The sequence below is a fragment of the Anomaloglossus baeobatrachus genome, chromosome 7 (assembly GCF_048569485.1).
Source record: "Anomaloglossus baeobatrachus isolate aAnoBae1 chromosome 7, aAnoBae1.hap1, whole genome shotgun sequence".
Classification (NCBI taxonomy): domain Eukaryota; kingdom Metazoa; phylum Chordata; class Amphibia; order Anura; family Aromobatidae; genus Anomaloglossus; species Anomaloglossus baeobatrachus.
In genome coordinates, this window is record NC_134359.1 from 195,957,840 (window position 1) to 195,981,621 (window position 23,782).

At 50.9% G+C, this 23,782-nt stretch overlaps 1 protein-coding gene across 1 annotated transcript in view; it reads left to right on the forward strand.

Moving 5' to 3' along the window:
• Positions 1 to 23,782, forward strand: part of ARPC1B (actin related protein 2/3 complex subunit 1B) — a 73,255-nt gene that overhangs the window by 46,557 nt on the left and 2,916 nt on the right. Inside the window, exons 6-8 of the mRNA XM_075319061.1 lie at positions 3,747 to 3,953; positions 5,710 to 5,785; positions 21,220 to 21,416. Coding sequence (XP_075175176.1) covers positions 3,747 to 3,953; positions 5,710 to 5,785; positions 21,220 to 21,416 — 480 coding nt within the window. The remainder of the gene's footprint in view (positions 1 to 3,746; positions 3,954 to 5,709; positions 5,786 to 21,219; positions 21,417 to 23,782) is intronic.

Genomic DNA, 23,782 nt, shown 5'->3' on the forward strand with positions numbered 1-23,782 from the left:
TGTTCAGTGATTAATTTATAGTTTAAGTAAATTTATTTGTTCATAAATTGGACTGTCACGGATGTAGTGATACCAAGTATGTTTATTAGTTTTTTATTAAACTGGAAAGGAGGAAGGCTTTTAAAAGTTTTTTTAAGAACTTTTTTTTTTAATTGTCAGGGGACTTGAACACATGATTGCTTGATCACTTATACTATATACTGTAATAGTACTACAATGTGGTGTATAGCTAAATTGCCATTCAGCTATAGCCATATAGGGTTCAGCAATATGGCCACCATAGTAGTCTTCAGTAGGTCCCAACTGCAATGGTAACCCATTTGCATCCCTCCTTGGCATGTTATGCATTTAAATGATGTTGGCAGATATTGCAGCTGCATTTAAATACTTAACAGTAAAGATCAAAATGCATTCTGGCCACCGCTGTTACAGGTACGTGCTGGCTGTGTAACACAGTTGGTATCTGCTCGATATAAAGCAGGCTCCGCTTCTGAGCCCCCGCCACACATCCATATCACGTATCTTCATGATTACAAAGAGTCTACTAGGTTATTCTCATAGTAATAGTTAAAATTGTAAAAACAAGGAATTTTGCCATTTACTTATTATTAACCCCTTCCTATCTAGTCCAATTTTAATTTTTTTTTTTTTTTTTGCCCCTCTTGTTTCTTCTTCCAAGAGCCATAACTTTGTTTTATTTTTCCATCTACAAAGCTGAATGGGGGTTTGTTTTTTGCAAGATGAGGTTTCATTAACACCCTTTATTATACTGTATAATGTACTGTAGGGTATTCCATTTTTCTGAAGTTAAGATTTTCATGTCTTTGCTTTAATCCTTGGTCCAACTCATCTAAAAGATCCATGTAAAATTTTTTAGCAAAATTGATTAATATTTAGGGGTTTCACACTTTGATCACGTTTATCATATATATTTATAGCATCTTTCACACCACATTAGTGTAAATCATTTAATACGTATGATACTGCCTATCAATGTTACTGTTTATTGTCACTATTATTCTAAAGGTCGCTTTACACGCAATGACATCGCTAACGAGATGTCGTTGTGGTCACGGAATTCGTGACGCACATCCGGCCTCGTTAGCGACGTTGTTGCGTGTGAAACTCATGAACGTGCGTTAACGATCAAAATTACTCACCTAATTGTTGATCGTTGACGCGTCGTTCTATTCCCAATTATCATTGCTGTTGCAGGACGCAGGTTGTTCGTCGTTCCTGCGGCAGCACCCATCGCTACGTGTGACACCCCAGGAACGAGGAACATCACCGTACCTGAAGCCTCCGGCAATGAGGAAGGAAGGAGGTGGGCGGGATGTTCCGCCCGCTCATCTCCGTCCCTCCACTTCTATTGGGCGGCCGCTTAGTGATGTTGCTGTGACGCCGCACGAACCGCCCCCTTAGAAAGGAGGCGGTTCGCTGACCACCGCGACGTCGCTAGGCAGGTAAGTACATGTGACCGTTCTTAGCGATGTTGTGCGTCACGGGCAGCAATTTGCCCGTGACGCACAACCGACGGGGGCGGGTGCTTTCTCTAGCGACATCGCTAGCGATGTCGCTGTGTGTAAAGGGACCTTAAGTTTTTAATTGTTTGAATTTCTAATAAAAAAAGCTTAACATTGAAAATCTGTTTTTTGCGTGCTTTTATTAAACTGATAAAAGTGTTCAACCTCTAAATATTGTTCGATCGTCTTGATATTTGGCATATATACTTTTTACATTAGCGAGAATCGGGCGTAAGCAAAGTCTGCAAAACTTTGACATTTTCATTTTTACCATACAAAATGAAACACCCTAATGTACTGTAAAATGGGCAAAAAAATCCAAATGCAGTGAATTGGTGAAAAAAGTTGCATAGGTTGAAAACAAAAGTTAGAGAACCAACCATCAGGATTTTCATATATAAAGTAAAGCCAGTGTTATACTGATACTAGGATGCTGAATGTAACCAAACCATTTGTTCTGAGATTAGCGGTTTTATTTCAGAAGTATGTGCAAGTAAAGTTCCAGCAATGCACTGCTATTTGACTGATTGCTGCAACAGGAAGGGAATATGTGGGTTGGGTCTTGCCATTTATTCCCGCCCCTGACTGCCTGCCTGTCCTTCTTCCCCTTGTCACCGTCATACATGTTAATTCTGGCACTTATTTGGGGAGTGGGAGCTAAATTTGGCTCAAACCCTCTGTCAGAGCTGAATTTGCTCTTTAGGTCAGAAAGGTTGGGGACCTCTGCTATATGGGGACCTAACATAGCATGTAAAGTTACATCCTATGTTGGGAAAGGGTTAAAAATCCTTTCCTGTGTTAAGAACAGAGAAGTATAAAGATATTAGAAGTAAAATATTGAGTGCTCAAAGACAGAGTAAAACTAGCATGAAAAGTGAGTACATTCAAGGATGACTTACTCTAAAGCTGGTGTCACACACAGCGACAACGACAACGACGTCGCTGCTACGTCACCATTTCCTGTGACGTTGCAGCGACGTCCCGTCGCTGTCGCTGTGTGTGACATCCAGCAACGACCTGGCTCCTGCTGTGAGGTCGCCGGTCGTTGCTGAATGTCCAGCTTCATTTTTTGGTCGTCACTCTCCCGCTGTGACACACACATCGCTGTGTGTGACAGCGAGAGAGCGACGAAATGAAGCGAGCAGGGAGCAGGAGCCGGCGTCTGGAAGCTGCGGAAAGCTGTAACCACTGTAAACATCGGGTAACCAAGGGAAGACCTTTCCCTGGTTACCCGATATTTACCTTCGTTACCAGCCTCCGCCCTTGCTGCCAGCGCCGGCTCCTGCTCTGTGCACATGTGGCTGCAGTACACATCGGGTAATTAACCCGATGTATACTGTAGCAAGGAGAGCAAGGAGCCAGCGCTAAGCAGTGCGCGCGGCTCCCTGCTCTCTGCACTGTGACATGTAGCTGCAGTACACATCGAGTTAATTAACCCGATGTGTACTGTACCTAGGAGAGCAAGGAGCCAGCGCTAAGCGCGGCTCCCTGCTCTCTGCACATGTAGCACAGCGACGTTATGATCGCTGCTGCGTCGCTGTGTTTGACAGCTAAGCAGCGATCATAACAGCGACTTACAAGGTCGCTGTTACGTCACAGAAAATGGTGACGTAACAGCGACGTCGTTATCGCTGTCGCTTAGTGTGAACCCAGCTTAATGTTGGGGGTAGTATTGTTAACTGATTTAATGAATCTTAAAAGCATTAAAGGGACTCTGTCAGCAGGATTTCACACTACAAACTATTTGGTTCCATATAGCTTTCAAAGATAAGTTCAGCCATACCTTTACATTGTCAGTCCATTTTTCCATTGATATGCAAATATGGCTGAAGAGAAGAACTATTTATAGATCCGAAGCCTTTGCCACTCAAGCTCTATTCCCTGCCCAGTGTTGCCTCCTCATTCTTGAAGTCACTGAGCATGGAGGCTGTCAGTCTGGCAGGAGAAGGCGGTGTTGGTCCAGGAATAGAGCTGGAGTGACAGAGACATCAGATTTGCAGCCTTATTTACATATCAATTCAAACTCAGATGTCTCAGCAAGAGATGAATGGACTGGTCATGTAAAGGTTCTACTCAGCTTGTATTTGAAAGAGCTACATGGACATATAAATAGTGTGGCGGGGGGATGGTGAAAACCTGCTGACAGATTACCTTTTAAATTAGTTGCAAACATTGAGTGAAAGGTGAGTTTCTGTTAATGTCACGTTTGTGTCTTCTTCACAGGATTTTTTCATCATATATTAAGGAGGTAGAAGAGCGTCCAGCTCCGACTCCATGGGGTTCCAAGATGCCCTTTGGTGAGCTGATGTTTGAGTCCAGTAGCAGCTGTGGTTGGGTTCACAGTGTGAGCTTTTCTCACAGTGGGGACCGTATGGCCTGGGTCAGCCATGACAGCACCATATGTATTGTCGATGCTACAAAGAAGATGAGGTAAGAATATGGCACCCTTTTTAGACATTTACTTACAAAAGTCACACCTAATTTACCGGGCATAGCAGTTTCACAACTTTTTAGCCTTGGGGCACCCCTGGCAAAAAAATATACTAATGGACACCTCTATCAAATACATTAAAATACATATACAATGTCCGTTAATATAGAAAATAATTACTGTGCCCCCAAATATAAAAATATACTTAATATAATAAAAACATTCTTTTCCGGATTGTCGCACCACCTCAATTGGGAATCAATGGGTACAGTATAATGTAGATCAGGGGTCTCAAACTCGACTAGGTGTATAGGCCGCAAATAGAAAAAAAATAATTTGAGGGGCCTTCTTTTCAGGACAAAGTGACATTGTTAGTGGTACCATTTTTTTCTTTCTATACACCCTTGGATCACTGTTTTTGAACATTTTTTTTTTATTTGTTTATAATGAAAAATGTGCACTTTTGTGTGTGTGTATATACACACACACACACACACACACACACATTTTTTTTTACATCTTATCCCCTTTTTGTAAGTAATACAGTTTTACAATTAGCACCACATAGTAATTGTGGGCAACATCTTGTAGTAATGTGCCCCATCTTGTTCCCCATTCTGTAAAAATGTGCTCATCCTTAGTTCCATCCAGTAGTAATATGCCCCATGCAGGTCCTCTTCTTGTAGTAATGTACCCAATGCAAGACCCCTTTCTGTAGTAATGTGCCCCATGCAGGACTCCTTCTTGTAGTAATGTGCCCCATGCAGGATCCCTTCTTGTAGTAGTGTGCCCCATGCAGGACTCCTTCTTGTAGTAATGTGCCCCATGCAGGATCCCTTCTTGTAGTAGTGTGCCCCATGCAGGACTCCTTCTTGTAGTAATGTGCCCCATGCAGGATCCCTTCTTGTAGTAATGTGACCCATGCAGGACCCCTTCTTGTAGTAATGTGCCCCATGCAGGATCCCTTCTTGTAGTAATGTGACCCATGCAGGACCCCTTCTTGTAGTAATGTGCCCCATGCAGGATCCCTTCTTGTAGTAATGTCGTATCCTGACACACACACACACACACACACACACACAGACTGTGCAGCTCCAGCTAGTAACAGAAACACACACACACACTCTGTTCAGCCTCCGCTAGCAACATACACACACACACACACACACACACACACCCTCTGTAGCCTCAGCTAGCAACACACTCTGTTCAGCCTCAGCTAGCAACAAACACACATACACACCCTGTGCAGCCTCAGCTAGCAACAGAAACACACACACACACACACACACACACCAATTCTTCACATTCTTCACATTCTTCATTCGTCACAATTCTTTAACATTCTTCTCACCTGTCATCCGCTGAACGTTCTGCCGGTACGCGCAGAGCCAAGTTCTCGCTGCACAACAGCCACTGGCCAATCACAGGCAAGCAGCTGAGGTCATAAGCAGCAGGTGCTTGCCTCTGATTGGCGAGAACTTGACTGTGCGCAGCATCGGCAAAACGGTCAGCTGAAATAAAGCGCTAGCGGCTACACCCCCTGCACCGGCCGCCATTTTTGCCGGGTCCACGGCCCTGCGGGCCGCCCGGCCGCATGCAGCCCGCGGGCCGCGTGTTTCAGACCTCTGATGTAGATTGTACTAAATGCAAAATGTTATGTGCCTGACACATACAGACATGACCAACATGCTGTACTATTTGTGTAGTTTGTTTTCCCAGCTAATCCATTCACTGTTTTTCCTTGTTTTTCAGGGTAACTACTCTAATAACTGATAATTTACCTCTGCTGTGTGTTACATTTATCACAGAAAATAGTTTAGTAGCTGCTGTAAGTACATTTACGGTACTTTTTTTATTTTGTAACTTTTGTAACATTGAGAAAAAATTCAATCAGATACGATATATGAATTTATATATATTGCAAGATACTAATGCCTGCTTTACACGAGACGAGCTATCGTGTAATGTGTCGTCGGGGTCACGGTTTTCGTGACGCACATCCGGCAGTATCGCTCACAAATCGAGAGTCGTGTACTCGTTGTTTAGTTTTAAAATATCGTTTATTTTTAATGGCGTCGGTTGTTCATCGTTTCTGTGGCAGCACACGTTACTCTGTGTGACACCACGGGAATGATGAACACAGCTTACCTGCGTCCCGCGGCACCTGCCGGCTATGTGGAAGGAAGGAGGTGGGCGGGATGTTTACATCCCGCTCATCTCCACCCCTCTGCTTATATTGGCCGGCTGCCGTGTGACGTCGCTGTGACGCCGAACATCCCTCCCACTTCAGGAAGTGGACGTTCGTCGCCCACAGCGAGGTCATCCGGAAGGTAAGTGAATGTGACGGGGGTTAAACGAGTTTGTGCGCCATGGGCAGCGATTTGCCCGTGACGCAAAAACGGGGGCGGGTACGATCGCTCGTGCTATCGCACGATAGATCGACTCGTGTAAAGCAGGCATTAGTATAGCTTCTCTTCTTTACAACCCTAAAACTGCCTTTGCATCACTGTGCGTCTTCCTTTTATATATACAGCATAACAGGAAACTTTGGGAGTTTACAAATTCCACCCCCTCTGTGCCCCCTTGCATCAAAAAACCCTACTGTCTGTCTGCTGATTAGAAGATACTAGGGCATATTCTTGCAGCCTAACTGTATTCTTAGACAATGAATGATATAACTCGCCCAAGACAATACTCCCTGTACACAAAGACTTAAGCGGGGTTTACACGCTGCGATATTGCTAGCATCGGCTAGCGATGTCGAGCGCGATAGCAACCGCCTCCGTCGTACGTGCAATATTGTGTGATCACTGCCGTAGCGAACATTATCGCTACGGCAGCGTCACATGCACATACCTGCTCTGCAACGTCACTCTGGCCAGCGAAGCGCCTCCTTTCTAAGGGGTCGGTTCGTGTGGCGTCACAGCGACGTCACACGGCAGGCGTCCAATAGAAATGGAGGGGCGGAGATGAGCGGGATTTAACATCCCGCCCACCTCCTTCTTTCCGCATTGCCGGTGGAAGCAGGTAAGGAGATGTTCGTCGCTCCTGCGGTGTCACACACAGCGAAGTGTGCTGCCGCAGGAACGAGGAACAACATCGCTAATAAGCATTAAATGATTTTTTGTTTCAGGACGACTTCTCCGCAGCAAACGATTTTGACCGCTTTTGCGATCGTTTAAGGTCGCTCAAAGGTGTCACACGCTGCGATATCGTTAATGAAGCCGGATGTGCGTCAAACACCGTGACCCCGACGATAATTCATTAACGATATCGTAGCGTGTAAACCCCGCTTTAGAGGGGCTGTCCACTAGTTTGATATTGATAACCTAACTTTACAGTCTACTGCAGGCACTACACTGATAATAACATTAAAACAATTAAATAAAATAAATAAAAAATACACATTTGATATATTTGCGTTTGTAAAGGGATCTCACGACATCCATTGATTCCTATGGAGCTTTATTCTGAAAACTAAGCTAAATAGGTCACTCCCGGTAGCGGCAGGCACGGAATGTCTCACTGACCGGGAGTGACATGTGAAGCCTCGTTCTGAGAAAAAAGCTCCATAGGAATCGAAGAGCGTCGTGGGACACTACACTTTGGATTATGTCGAAACTTCATAAATTGGTGTGGGGGGGGGAGTCTTTATTCAAATAAACTTTTTTTTTTTTCTAGTGTCTGTATGTTTTATAACTCTATACTTGCCAGTAATGGACAGTAATGGAGGTGTCTTATAGATACCTCTGACTCACCCACCCCAGGGCCTTAGGTGACTCGGTGTCGGGCCGGGGTAGTCCGGGGTAGTCAGCGGTGGCAGGGCCCGATTCCGTGACCCTGGTGGAGTCAGTTAATGATGTGGCAATATTGGGGTGATGATAGTGTTAAAGTTTATATAAGATTCGTGACGCCACCTGTGGTAATTTGCAGCTATAGAGCCGCAGCTGCTGGAAGGGACCTCCGGGGCTGATGTTATGGCAGCTAAGGTGTTTCTTGCTCTCCACAGGTAGAGCGGGGACCCCGGGGCAACCTTTTGTGCTTGGTAAAGTCTATGGTGTTGTAGATGCAGTGCAAGATAAAGCAGACGACACAGGACTTGCAGTTAAGATCTTTACTCACAAGTTAGTCTCAATTCGGCAGCTGTCCGGTTGCCCACAGTATGCTGGGATCCACTGTCAGGTGCCTCCGCCGATCCCGGGTAGTTCAGAGGTCAATACCGGTGCACCCCTCATGTGTCTCTTTCCTGACTGTCTTCCTAGTCTTGACCGTTGTAGCTGTGCTGGTCTTGGCCTCCACCACAGGACCTGAACAAAGGGGGCTAACCGCAGTTGTATCTTGCCCTCTTCACAGGGGATCTGTGGCAGGTTGTGGCTCTGGGCGCTTGCAACTGTCGCGGGCGGAGGGGACGCGCTCGCCACGCTCGGGTCCGGGGCTTCTGCTGCTGCTGCTCTGTGGCTCGAGCGGTGGACCGGACCCGGGACTCGAGCAGCGCTCGTCACCCATGAGTGAAAAGGGGGTGGTATGTTTGGGGAGATTGTTCATGACCCCACCCACGGGACGTGGTGATGATGGCACCACCGCTGCTGGTAACGGGGATCCCGGGAGAGATGGTAGGGTGCAGCTAGGATGTTGTCCCCTCCGTGGGTAGGGGGTTGGTGATCCCGGGGCCCGGTGGTGTAACGGGGAGGCTGGATGGGGTGCAGGGTTGCAGGGACAGCGCGGCGCGGTGCCGGACGGCACTGGTGTACTCACTCAAACAATCAATGACAGAGTCTCTGGTAAACCAAAACGGCCGGATGAACAGGTCCCGCAGCCGGCTGCAGTGTTGTTGTTGTGCTCTCCCCGGACGGCTGATGGTGGCTGTCTTTCCCTGCACCTTTTAGAAATGTTCTGACTCCTGTGGTTGGCCACCGGTAGTCCGCTCCCCGGCGTATAGGTGCCGTAGGAGCCCGTTTTGCCCGCAGGCGCTGGCCCTTGGATCTCTAGCCTGTGGCGGTGGCTGTATATCCTCTCTGGGTGGACTGTTGCCTTCAATCGGGACTTGGTTGTTAGGAAACCCCTGGGGTTCCTGTCACATTCGGATTTGACTATTGACGGCGGCTCGAAGCCTAGTCGGGGTCCGATGGCCCTGCCTGTGTGCTTAGCTTCACTCTGTTCCCCGGTCCGGTACCGGCGGGCCGATGCCCGACCCCGGTCCTTACGGCTCTGCGGAGTTCCACCAACTCCTGCAGATGGCCACCACCGTCTGCCAACCTTGCTGTCAGTGCCTGGGCTCCGACCCAGACACCTGAAGTGTTTACTCCTCTCACTTTCACCTCCAAAACTCATCTGACACTTTTCCTGCCTCCAGGCCTGTGAACTCCTCGGTGGGTGGGGCCAACCGCCTGGCTCCACCCCACCTGGTGTGGACATCAGACCCTGGAGGGAGGCAACAAGGGTTTTTGGTTGACTGTTGTTAGGCTATGTGCGCACTAGAGCTTTTTACCTGCGGATTTACCCGCGGATTTGCCCCGGAAATTTCTTGAGAAATGTCTGCAATCTTTGTGCAGACATTTCCCATGAAATTCAATGAGAAAAAAAAATAGCTGTGCGCACTGTGCGGATTTTTCTCAAGAAAATTTCTTGAGAAAATTTTCTCGAGAAACTTTCTTGAGAAAATGTGCATGTCCATTAATTTCCGCAGGTACCTGCGGTATTCCGGGGGTATTCCGCAGGTAGCAATGATGTGCGGTATACCACCGGAATAGCCGCGAATTACCTGCGGGAATGCTCATCGCTGCCTGCGGTTTTGCAGGAAGCGATGTCATTATGCCAGGAAGAGGAAGCGGAGCAGAGTAAACACAGACGTCGCACTCCCTGGACACCGCACAGAAGCACTTCCGTGCGACCTCCAGGTGCCCGTGCAGTCTGTGTCCTGCTCCGGCCTCGCGGCTGCCTGCACTGCAGGGTGTCAGTGTCTGCCCGCAGTGTCAGCAGCCTGTCACGCGGCAGCGCAGGCAGACACTGACACCCTGCAGTGCTGGGAGCCGCGGGGATGACGATCGCTGCTGTCAGGAGGTGAGATCATTACCTGCTGTGACGATCTCCTGCCTCCTGACGTCACCGTGGTCACTGCTGTCTATGCCCGTCTCGCGAGCGGCCCGAGACTGTCACTAGCGGTGACGTCACGGGCTCTCGCGATACTTCTGACAACGCGGCGGGCATAGAAGTCAGTGACAGCGCTGACGTCAGCAGTACAGGAGATGATCACAGAAGGTAATGATCTCATCTATGCTCCTGATGGCAGCGCTCGTCATCCCCTGCAGTGACTTGAGCTGACCTATTGATGTTAGCTCAGGTCACTGCATTGCTCTCCCAGCCAATGGGGAACATTCTGTTCTTCATTGACTGGGACAGCGACTATGGTATGGATCGCCGTACCCCCCCCCCCTTATTGGATTACGCCGGACGTGGAATTGATTGTGCTCTTTTCAATAAATTGGTTAAAGAGGGAATGTTTTGGGGAGTGTTTTTTCAAATAAAACTTTTTTTGTTGTCTATTTTTTAATTATTACTGACTGGGTTGGTGATGTCGGGTATCTGATAGACGCCTGACCTCACCAACCCCAGGGCTTGATGCCAGGTGACATTACACATCTGGCATCAACCCCATATATTACCCCGTTTGCCAACGCACCAGGGCGCGGGATGAGCTGGGGCAAAGCGCCAGGATTGGCACGTCTAATGAATGCGCCACTTCTGGGGCGGCTGCGGCCTGCTATTTTTAGGCTGGGGAGTGTCCAATAACAGTGGACCTCCCTAGTCTGAAAATATCAGACCCCAGCTGTCCGCTTTACCTTGGCTGGTGATCCAATATGGGGGGGACCGCACGTTTTTTGTTTTAAATTATTTATATAATTTAAAATAACAGTGTGGGGTGCCCACTGTTTTGGATTATCAGCCAAGGTGAAGCTGCCAGCGGTGGTCTGCAGGCTGCAGCCGTCTGCTTTACCCTAGCTGGCTACAAAAAATGGGGGGACCTCACGTCGTTTTTTTTTAATTATTTATTTATTTTATGGCTAAATACAAGGCTAAGCACCCTTTAGTGCCACATGAAAGTCACTAAAGGGTGCCAGCTTAGAAAATGCAGGGAGGTGGGACATTATATAGGTTTTTCTCATCTATCTATCTATCTATCTATCTATCTATCTATCCCTCTATCTATCCCTCTATCTATCTATCTATCTATCCATCTATCCCTCTATCTATCTATCCATCTATCCCTCTATCTATCTATCTATTCATCTATTCATCTATCCATCTTTCCCTCTATCCATTATCTGTCTATCGATTATCTTTATTATTTATTGCAGGGACAAACCTGCGGTAAATCCGCGGTAAATCCGCGGTAAATCCGCGGCAAATCCGCGGCAAAACCGCATGCGGATTTGGTGCGGATTTTTTCCGCAGGTCCGGAAATCTTTCACTGGCAGAAGTTTCTCAAGAAATTTTCTTGAGAAACTTCACATTTCTAGTGCGCACATAGCCTTACTGTCTAGGGTGGGGGGTGTGTACGTTGTTATGTATGTGACTACCTGGCTAGTCCAGGGCGTCACAATCCCCCTTGGTAAAATGCAGACCGTCCGTGGGCTGCCCGTCCATCGCCGGTTTTATTTTTCAAACTGTAAAAGATAAATTAACATATGAAAACATTCAACATACGTATATTTTCAAGTCTTCCCTTACGGGAGGTGCAGTGCTTTAACGTTTCAAATATTGAACATTTTTATTAAACGGACGGGTTCGTGGTCATCCGCTCCCCCACCCAAATAACCTAAACCTTGGTGCTGCCCCTAAGAAACAGGCAGCACCCCTTTACCCCAGTCCAGGTCTAGGTTATCCGAGCGGGAAGTGTCTCGCACCCGGCTGTCACTTCAGGGGACCCCACGTCCAGGGGGACCCCTGACCCCCGGAGGATGGCCCCGGACCCCAGCCTCCTCTGCTACGGGCCCTTCCTCCAATCTGCCTCTCCGAAGGCGGCACGGACGGAAACCAGCCCACCAAACTATTTACAAGCCCACAAGTTCGTGGGTGGCCTGCCAGTTCTCGGCCATGTTCATGAGCAGTTTCTCATGTGGGCGGTAAAACACATAGGGTCCCTCCGGGGACAACTTGCCGGCAACGGCCGGGATACTCATGGTAGACAATCAGATGAAAACTCGGTTTGATTTGTGTTCATTCAAAGTGCTGAGGGTCCCAACGAGGACAACTTGGTTGCAACGGAGGACCGCTGCCACTACTTGAGGTCACACTCATCAAGGACCTCCTCCAGCTCGATATCCGGACGGCACGGTGGAGGAGGGGGCTGGGGCTGCATCTGCACACTGCGGCTTTCCCTCTGTTTAACGTCCAGGGCGAACCAGCCCCTCTCCCCTCAGTGTCGGGTGTAGGTCACCAGGTCGCCTGGCAACAGATCACGACCTGGGTGGCCCATTGGGAGGTGCGAGTTCATGTCGCGGCGAGCCACAAACACTTCGGGTCTCCAGGCCCGGTTCATAAATAAAGCAATAAAGCCGAACCCTCTTTGTGGGTCAAACTGCCGGACTTGGCCTTCATACACCGGGCCCCGCACCTGAAAGGTGGCATTGCGGAGAGCGTCTTTCTCCTTGATAACTCGCGCCATCACTTCGGCCCTCTGCTGCTCCCTGGCGGCAATTTCTCGGCCCAACTGGCTTGGCCCCCTGTCCCAGTAAGGGGTGTTGGCATACCCCTGCGCTCGGGTCGGGCCCCGCTGGACTGCGCCCACACCGGCCACAACCGGTACTCTCTTGTGGGGGTCCTGCGGTGACGTGGCCTGGACTGCTGCTTTGCAGTGGCGGCCCGGCGCAGCCTCAGCCGAGGCGTGGGATTCAGGGACAGCTGGCCTCACCGGTTGGGCCTTCGGGCCCGCAGTGGCTTGTTTTTCCACGGCCGGGCGGACGGCCGGGGCCGGGACGGTCTCGGGTGCGGCTGACTCCGGGGACGACGGCTTCGCTCCACGGACGGGAACCTCCATAGGGACCTTCCACGGCAGTGGAATCGGTACGGGCCGTCTCCAGTCAACGCCCACAGGCCGGTCCTCCGAGGCGGGCAGGTTAGATTCCGCTACCGATGTTGGGGGTAGCGGGCCGAGTGGAGGGGCAACAGCAACCGGTATGGATGGTGGGGGAGACAGAAGGGTGAGCAGATGCAGACCGGGCACCTCGGCCGCAGCGACCGGTCCTTCTCGGACACAGGGGTGTGGGTCGCTTACCCGCTCCTCCAACACTGCCTCCACCTCGCGTCTCCGCACGGCCGCCGCTACTTCCTCCATCTCAGCCACCCAGTGCTCCATCAAGAACCGGATCTGATTTTGCAGGCGGCAGCACATTTGTGCGGTCCGGGCTTCCACCCATGCCGCCGTTCCTGGCGTGGGCTCGGGAATTTCGGCATCACCGGACGGGACGGACATGCTTGCTGGCAGGCTTCCAGGAACCGTATATTTGCAGAGTCCTGGCGTCCCCGCTTTTTATGCCCTCGGCTACATTAGGCAGGCTTTCACCCGCCCCCCTTGGTTCTCTTTAGCACTTCCCTCTTCAGGGGGTGGGACTTCGCTTTCGTGCCTTCCCTGCTCAGGGAAGACGCTCGAGCGGGAAATCTTCGCGCCAAAGATGGCGGCGCTTCAAATTTTTCGGCCGGACGCCGCCGGCGGAGACTGCAAGGCACATTTCTACCGGTAGGTAGATCGGTTCTATCCTGTTTGTGACGCCAAGTTGTCGCGGGCGGAGGGGACGCGCTCGCCACGCTCGGGTCCGGGGCTTCTGCTGCTGCTGCTCGGTGGCTCGAGCGGTGGACCGGACTCGGGGACTCGAGCAGCGCTCCTCACCCGTGAGTGAAAAGGGGGTGGTATGTTTAGGGAGATTCTTCGTGACGCCACCCACGGGACGTGGTGATGATGGCACCACTGCTGCTGGTAACGGGGATCCCGGGAGAGATGGTAGGGTGCAGCTAGGATGTTGTCCCATCCGTGGGTAGGGGGTTGGTGATCCCGGGGCCCGGTGGTGTAACGGGGAGGCTGGATGGCTGGGGTGCAGGGTTGCAGGGACAGTGCGGCGCGGTGCCGGACGGCACTGGTGTACTCACTCAAACAATCAATGACAGAGTCTCTGGTAAACCAAAATGGCCGGATGGACGGGTCCCGCAGCCGGCTGCAGTGTTGTTGTTGTGCTCTCCCCGGACGGCTGATGGTGGCTGTCTTTCCCTGCACCTTTTAGAAATGTTCTGACTCCTGTGGTTGGCCACCGGTAGTCCGCTCTCCGGCGTATAGGTGCCGTAGGAGCCCATTTTGCCCACAGGCGCTGGCCCTTGGATCTCTAGCCTGTGGCGGAGGCTGTATATCCTCTCTGGGTGGACTGTTGCCTTCAATCGGGACTTGGTTGTTAGGAAACCCCAGGGGTTTCCTGTCACATTCGGATTTGACTATTGACGGCGGCTCCAAGCCTGGTCGGGGTCTGATGGCCCTGCCTGTGTGCTTAGCTTCACTCTGTTCCCCGGTCCGGTACCGGCGGGCCGACGCCCGACCCCGGTCCTTACGGCTCTCCGGAGTTCCACTAACTCCTGCAGACGGCCACCACCGTCTGCCAACCTTGCTGTCAGTGCCTGGGCTCCGGCCCAGACACCTGAAGTGTTTACTCCTCTCACTTTCACCTCCAAAACTCATCTGACACTTTTCCCGCCTCCAGGCCTGTGAACTCCTCGGTGGGTGGGGCCAACCGCCTGGCTCCACCCCACCTGGTGTGGACATCAGACCCTGGAGGGAGGCAACAAGGGTTTTTGGTTGCCTGTTGTTACTGTCTAGGGTGGGGTGTGTGTATGTTGTTATGTATGTGACTACCTGGCTAGTCCAGGGCGTCACACAACCACCCCAGGCCTTCGGTGTTACTTTTGAGGAATTGTCTTTTTTCCCTCTGTCTGGGGACCGTCCCCGAATGCAGCCAGATTCCTCCATCCGATCTTCCCGTGGAACAGGCCACGAGCCAATATGCCCTTCCGTAGCCCTGGGATCCTTTCTCTCTTTAGGTGTCACCTGGGCCTAACTAGACCCCAGGATCTCCACCAGGAACTTCCTTCTGTCACTTTCTTTTCTCCTTTTAGTTTCCTGAGGTAACTATCTCCCTCTCCTCCTCCCTCTGCTCCTCCTGACAGACTGACTGAACTGGAACTTCCTGGTTCCCTTATCTACTCACACTTTCTGACTCCTCCCACACACCCACTGACCAGGCCCCACCCACACTATTGGGACCAGAAATGGGACTTACGGCCCCATGAATACATCTATGGGGGTTGCTGCCACTATCCCTGACCCAGTGTATGCCTACCAATTGGTGTGTGCAAGTTTAGTCTGTAGATTGGCATATGACCTCATTCTTACCCAGGATGGGACATCACACCTCTGGCTGAGGTGCAATATCTCTGTGGCAACGGAAGCCTCAGGGGCGCCACACCTCTCTATTAGTAACCCCTGGGCTTGATGTCAGCTGTTCATTTGCAGCGGACATCAACCCAAAAGGTATAACCCTGATTGTCTCTGCACCAAGGCAATCAGGAAGAGCCAGGCAAAGTGCCAGAATTGGCACATCTAATCGCTGTGCCACTTCTGGGGCAGCTGCGGGCTACTATTTTTAGGCTGAGAAGGACCAAATAACAATGGTCCTTCCCCACCTGATAATACCAGTCCCCCGCTGTCTGCTTTTGTGTCGCCCTGGGCAAGCCAGGGGACACAGGTCACACACCACTACACCCCACACTCCAGGTAGGCACATCACAGCTAACCACAAATCCTTGTTGCCTTCCTCCAGGAGTCTGATGATGCACACCAGGGGGTGGGCCAGGCGGTTGGCTCCGCCCACCAAGGAGCTCACAGCTCTGGAGGCAGGAAGTAACCAGGCAGATAGCTCAGGGAGGAGCAGGAGTGAGGAGCTAAGAGGGAGAGTAGCCCAGGCAGGGCAAGAGTGAAGATGAGTCCAGGAGGAGGAAGTGGAAGGAGTGGAGGAGTAGTCTAGACAGGGCAAAAGTAAACAGCAAAGTGAGAGTGAAAGTAGAGAAGTGGAAAAAGGAGAAAAGCAAGTAAAGTGACAGAAGAGAAAGACAGCCTGAAGGGTCCAGCTTTGTGAGGGCCAGAACAGCAAGGTCAGCAACGGCGGTGACTGTCTGGAGGGGGACCGTTTGGAAGTTCCTGGAAGGACCCCGTTGGCTGTGTGCCCGGTGGTCTGGAGCAGTGTTCCGAAGGACAGTCAGCACCAGGGCAGGGGCCTCTCGGACCCCGGCAAGGCTAGGAGTCGCCAGATTTGCCAAATCCGTCAGTGACGGGGACGCAGATCCCCCAACAACCAAGTCCCGATTGAAGGCAACAGCCCAACCCGTATTGGAGAGACACCGCCACCGCCACGGCACCAGTTTCTCAGGGCCAGCGCCTGCGGGCAAAGTGTAGAGCTCCTCCGGCCCAGATTGCAGTCGGGGAGTGGGTAACCGGAGGGAATCCACCGCTACCATCAGTCAACACAGGTGCAAGGAAGAGGGACATCACCGTCACCTACCGGGAGTGCAGGTGCAGCCGTCTGTGGGACCGTCCTACCAGCCGTTGGTTTACCGTACAAACTGTGTCCGTGTGTCAGGCTGAGTGAGTACCACAGTGCCGCAAGGCACAGCGCTGCCCCCGCGTCCCTGCGCCCTCCAGGCCCTACACTTTACATCTCATCACCGGGCCCCGGGATCACCAACCCCTACCCACGGAGGGGCAACACAACACCTGGCTGCTCCGCATCACCATCCCCGGGACCCCCACACTGAGCAGCGGTGGTGCAATCACCACAACCGTGGGTGGCGTCACGAACTATAACAATCCCCCACACCCAACAAACACCCCCTTTCACTCACGGGCGAGGAGTGTCGCTCGAGAAACCCCGGGATCCGGCCCACAGCTCAAGCCACCAGGAGCAGCTGCCGGACCCGAGCAGAAGGGGTGAGCGCGGTGTGCTGACACCCTCCTCCCCGCCCGCGACAACTTGGCGTCACGAACAGGATCTTTCCGCTCTGCCGTCAGGTAGAGGTGCGCCTTGTTACCGCCGGAGGCATCCGGCAGAAAAATTTCAGAAGCCGCCATCTTTGGCGCCAAAAGTTCCCGCTCGAGCGTCTTCTCGAGCAGTAGAAGCGTGAAGGCCAAAACTCCGCCCCGAGAGAGGAGGGGCCGGAAAGAGCTAAGGGGGACGCGATGGCGGCTGGCCGCATGTGAGCGCGGCTGTGGAAGCAGGGACGCCAGGACCCTGCGGCCATTTACTGGTTCCTGGAAGAGGCCGCTGCTAAAGATGCTGAGTCCGACCAACAACACCGTGGTCCCCGCGCCCGGCATGGCGGCGTGGGTGGAAGTCCGGACCGCCCAGCTAAGCAGCCGTCTGCAGGTCCGCGTGCAGCTCCTCCTGGAGGAGTGGGAGGCCGACATGGTGGAAGTGGTGGCTGCTGTGCGGAGATGCGAGGTGGAGGAAGATTTGGAGGAATGGGTAAGAGACCCACGTCCCTGTATTCCCGAGGGATCGGCCGCTGCGGCTGAGGGGCCCGGCCTACACCCGTTCACCCTGCTGCCTCTCCCGCTACCCGCATTAGCTGCTGCTGCCCCGCCACTAGGCCCGCTTCCACCACCACCGGTAGCGGTACCCTGCCAATCCGCCCCGGCGGACCGACCTGCAGCAGAAGTTCATGACCACCCTGAACCGCTTCTATGGAAGAAGCCAAAGGCTCAGCCCGTCAGCAAAGATGCACCGGAGGCACGGCGGGGATGCAGCTGCCAGGAGGCAGAGGAGGCCATGTCACAGCGGGGTCCCTCATTACTGAAGGTGCCGGTCGTAGCCGACACGGAGGGACTCTGGCTGGGTCCGTCCCCCGCACATGCTGAACCGGAGCAAACAGAAAGTACTCCCGGCTGGGAGCAGCGGCAACAGCAGCTGCGCAGGGAGATCGATGCCCGAGAGGGGTGTAGAGCGGATGTGCATGCCCGCATGAATATGGAAGAAGATCGCCTGCAGCGAGCTACCATTGGGGTCCAGAGCGGTGCACCGTGTGAAGGTGGCACTAGAGCCCCACGAGTGAGAATGGACTGTTAAGCCGCAAAAGGCAGCGGATGCCCGTTGCACCGTCCCTGTTGGGACCACCACTGAAGTTGTTGTTGTTTGAAAGTTTGCAAAAGAATGATAAGGAAAATGAAAATGCCCGAAGTTTAACCTGATTTGCTTTTGTGATTGAACCGGCTGGAGCTGGCACCGTTGTCCCCGTGGGGACCGTTTAAGTTTATTGGCATGGGAACTATCCATGGACAAGCCCGTGAACTTGCAGGGCACCACAAACGTTAAGTGGCTTGTAAATATGTTGGGTACCGTTACCGTTTCCGCAATACCGTCTCCGGAGAGGCAGGTTGGATGGAGGGCCCTGAGCAGAGCAGGCCACGGCCCAGCCACCAAAGGAACCGGTGGCCACCCTCTGGAGGGGAAGGACAGATCCCGCTCGGGTAACTTGTGCTGGACTGTGGGTCAAGGGGTGCTGCCTGGGTTTTAGGGGCAGCATCAGGGCCAGGTTGCTTGGGTGGGAGAGAGCGGAAACCGTGACCGTATACCGTTGCAATGTTTAAGTAAATGTGCCTCCCGTCTTGTGAAGAGTTTTTGATTAAAAATGTATTTATGTTTGCTTAACCCTGTTACCCCTTTTTCAGAAAAATAAAACCGGTGTAGGACGGCAGCCCGCGGACGGTCTGCATTTTGCTAAGGGGGAATGTGTCGCCCTGGGCAAGCCAGGGGACACAGGTCACACACCACTACACCCCACACTCCAGGTAGGCACATCACAGCTAACCACAAATCCTTGTTGCCTTCCTCCAGGAGTCTGATGATGCACACCAGGGGGTGGGCCAGGCGGTTGGCTCCGCCCACCAAGGAGCTCACAGCTCTGGAGGCAGGAAGTAACCAGGCAGATAGCTCAGGGAGGAGCAGGAGTGAGGAGCTAAGAGGGAGAGTAGCCCAGGCAGGGCAAGAGTGAAGATGAGTCCAGGAGGAGGAAGTGGAAGGAGTGGAGGAGTAGTCTAGACAGGGCAAAAGTAAACAGCAAAGTGAGAGTGAAAGTAGAGAAGTGGAAAAAGGAGAAAAGCAAGTAAAGTGACAGAAGAGAAAGACAGCCTGAAGGGTCCAGCTTTGTGAGGGCCAGAACAGCAAGGTCAGCAACGGTGGTGACTGTCTGGAGGGGGACCGTTTGGAAGTTCCTGGAAGGACCCCGTTGGCTGTGTGCCCGGTGGTCTGGAGCAGTGTTCCGAAGGACAGTCAGCACCAGGGCAGGGGCCTCTCGGACCCCGGAAAGGCTAGGAGTCGCCAGATTTGCCAAATCCGTCAGTGACGGGGACGCAGATCCCCCAACAACCAAGTCCCGATTGAAGGCAACAGCCCAACCCGTATTGGAGAGACACCGCCACCGCCACGGCACCAGTTTCTCAGGGCCAGCGCCTGCGGGCAAAGTGTAGAGCTCCTCCGGCCCAGATTGCAGTCGGGGAGCGGGTAACCGGAGGGAATCCACCGCTACCATCAGTCAACACAGGTGCAAGGAAGAGGGACATCACCGTCACCTACCGGGAGTGCAGGTGCAGCCGTCTGTGGGACCGTCCTACCAGCCGTTGGTTTACCGTACAAACTGTGTCCGTGTGTCAGGCTGAGTGAGTACCACAGTGCCGCAAGGCACAGCGCTGCCCCCGCGTCCCTGCGCCCTCCAGGCCCTACACTTTACATCTCATCACCGGGCCCCGGGATCACCATCCCCTACCCACGGAGGGGCAACACAACACCTGGCTGCTCCGCATCACCATCCCCGGGACCCCCACACTGAGCAGCGGTGGTGCAATCACCACAACCGTGGGTGGCGTCACGAACTATAACAATCCCCCACACCCAACAAACACCCCCTTTCACTCACGGGCGAGGAGTGTCGCTCGAGAAACCCCGGGATCCGGCCCACAGCTCGAGCCACCAGGAGCAGCTGCCGGACCCGAGCAGAAGGGGTGAGCGCGGTGTGCTGACACCCTCCTCCCCGCCCGCGACACTTTACCTTGGCTGCTTATGAAAAATAGGGGGGAACCCATGCCATTTTTAAAAATTATTTAAAAAAACACCATGGGATCCTCTCTATTTTTGATAACCAGCCATGGTAAAGCAGACAGTTGAGGGTTTACCATTTGGGTTTGCTAATCCCTATTCCTATGTGTAAACATCCAATGAATGAGTGAAATGCTGCTCATTCATCGGGTGATTGGATTGTTTGAACTAAATCATTTTTCTCGCAGCACATCGCCTGGTACAAACTGCAGATGTGCTGCTAATAACATGTCACTAAATGCAGACAGATTAATAATAGTGATTGTTCTGTGCCCATCATTCTTCCTAATCCTGTGTAAAGGAAACAAGCACCGAAGTACTTCAATATTGTTGAATAAAAGAAAGGAGAAAGTATGCCCAAAAAAATAGGATTACCAAAGGATATAAATATTTTATTTCCGTAAAGCAAAAACTGACATCCAATTAAAAACAGTTATGAAAGCACATGGACTATGAAAACCCAGAAAGGGGTGCCTGTAAGAAGGCCAACTCCAATCTCAGAAGCCAGGCCTTGAATACTGTGGATTGCGCTCATTTACAAGTCTGAACTCCGCTCATGTAAATGCAGCCTAAATGGTTGAGTGTGATGGAGCAATATGTGAGCATTTAGGGCCCCACTTTGTCTAAAACCGGCTCTTGCTGGGCCTCATAGGTGATCATGTGTTAGAATACCATACAACACTATAGTATTCCATTGGTGATCAAGAGCTCACAGGTTCCCTTTGAAGGACTAATTAACAAAAAAAACCCTGTCTGTATATGACACCCAACTCTAAATAGCTGAATGTTGCAAATAAAAACTAACATTTTTAAATCCATGTGTACAAGATAGGCGAAATTAATAAATTCTAAAAGACAAGCTCTCATATGGCTTTGTCGAAAAAAACGTTATGGATCTTGGAAGAAAGGGAGAAAAAAAAAGAAAAAAACACCCAGTTCCTAAGGGGTCAAGGCATGGCTCGTTGTGGTCTCTAAGTGTAAAAACAATAGATACATTTCCAGTAACACACATTAAACATTTGTATGGTCACTAGATTTCTGGTGTCTGGTAGAATATTAATACTATTATATGTCATTTCAGGGTCATGACTGCTATCCCATCCTGTACACATATAATGAAGCCCAGGGGACCCTGAGCTTTGGAGGAAAACTGGATGTTCCTAAGCAGAGTTCACAAAGAGGGATGACTGCAAGAGAAAGATTTCAGAATCTGGACAAGAAGGCCAGCTCTGATACCAACAGCGGCGCCCTGGATTCCTTACACAAGAACAGCATCAGGTAAGCCATATCTGGAACCCATCTTCACTGTCTCGGTGCCCACACACTTTAGACTCCCGCTTTTGGCTGACAGCTTTGCCTCCCGACTCCCACATGAACGCTTGTTCAGCAGGCAGCAATCTCTGATGACTCCCTCCACACACATGTAAGACCCTTAAGACCTTCTGAGTTTTCATGTGTTTTCAATGGGGTAAGGAAAGTAGACAACTTCTAAACCCCTCTGCTAGCAGCTGATATCCCAAGAGAACAAATAGAATGAACATTTAATATGAAACTGCCAAAATCTGTGGACTTGGACGGCTTTGGAGGGGTATTTCCATCTCCAAAATCCTATCCCAATATGTAGTAAGTGTAATAATAATAATAATAATATTATTATTATTATTATCAAATATCTCAAATTAGAAATGTAGTATTGTGTCCGTGATTCACTATGTCGCTTACCTCATGTGCAGAGCATTGCAGCACCTTAGGTATCCATGGTAACATCTGCGCATATAGTCACAGTTAGGCCTTGGTTCCACTTGCATTTTGCAGGACTATTGCAATCCGATAAAACATTGGACTGCACTTGCCCCAGTGCAAAACTATAAGGCAGTGTCCATTTGCGATTGCGTTCTCATGCCATATCGGCTTGAGAAATAAATCGCAGCATGCTGGCAACGCAACAAGTCTCTGCTCATGCACCCCCATGCAAGTGTATGGGAGCATATCATCCGACTACAGTGCGATGTATGCAGAGATAGGCAGTGGATGAGATGGGGAAAAAGTGTTCCCTCCCTCTTTTCCGCAGCTGTGATCCGATCACAAGATCGGATCACAGTCACATGACCCTCGGCTCACACTCGCAGCAGAGGGTCATTAGCATATTGCTTCTGATGCTCTCGCATCGGAAGCTCTGCACAAGTGGAACCGTACCCTTAGATAGTTGCTCGTGGTTATAACTATGGATACCTAAGGTCCTACAATGCCCTGCACATGAGGTAAGCGACAGTGAATCAGAAGACCTATACTACATTTCTAATTGGAGGTACAGTTAGGTCCAGAAATATTTGGACAGTGACACAAGTTTTGTTATTTTAGCTGTTTACAAAAACATGCTCAGAAATACAATTATATATATAATATGGGCTGAAAGTGCACACTCCCAGCTGCAATATGAGAGTTTTCACATCCAAATCGGAGAAAGGGTTTAGGAATCATAGCTCTGTAATGCATAGCCTCCTCTTTTTCAAGGGACCAAAAGTAATTGGACAGGGGACTCTATGGGCTGCAATTAAATCTGAAGGCGTCTCCCTCGTTAACCTGTAATCAATGAAGTAGTTAAAAGGTCTGGGGTTGATTACAGGTGTGTGGTTTTGCATTTGGAAGCTGTTGCTGTGACCAGACAACATGCGGTCTAAGGAACTCTCAATTGAGGTGAAGCAGAACATCCTGAGGGTGAAAAAAAAGAAAAAATCCATCAGAGAGATAGCAGACATGCTTGGAGTAGCAAAATCAACAGTCGGGTACATTCTGAGAAAAAAGGAATTGACTGGTGAGCTTGGGAACTCAAAAAGGCCTGGGCGTCCATGGATGACAACAGTGGTGGATGATCGCCGCATACTTTCTTTGGTGAAGAAGAACCCGTTCACAACATCAACTGAAGTCCAGAACACTCTCAGTGAAGTAGGTGTATCTGTCTCTAAGTCAACAGTAAAGAGAAGACTCCATGAAAGTAAATACAAAGGGTTCACATCTAGATGCAAACCATTCATCAATTCCAAAAATAGACAGGCCAGAGTTAAATTTGCTGAAAAACACCTCATTAAGCCAGCTCAGTTCTTGAAAAGTACTCTATGGACAGATGAGACCAAGATCAAGCTGTACCAGAATGATGGGAAGAAAAAAGTTTGGAGAAGAAAGGGAACGGCACATGATCCAAGGCACACCACATCCTCTGTAAAACATGGTGGAGGCAACGTGATGGCATGGGCATGCATGGCTTTCAATGGCACTGGGTCACTTGTGTTTATTGATGACATAACAGCAGACAAGAGTAGCCGGATGAATTCTGAAGTGCACCGGGATATACTTTCAGCCCAGATTCAGCCAAATGCCGCAAAGTTGATCGGACGGCGCTTCATAGTACAGATGGACAATGACCCCAAGCATACAGCCAAAGCTACCCAGGAGTTCATGAGTGCAAAAAAGTGGAACATTCTGCAATGGCCAAGTCAATCACCAGATCTTAACCCAATTGAGCATGCATTTCACTTGCTCAAATCCAGACTTAAGACAGAAAGACCCACAAACAAGCAAGACCTGAAGGCTGCGGCTGTAAAGGCCTGGCAAAGCATTAAGAAGGAGGAAACCCAGCGTTTGGT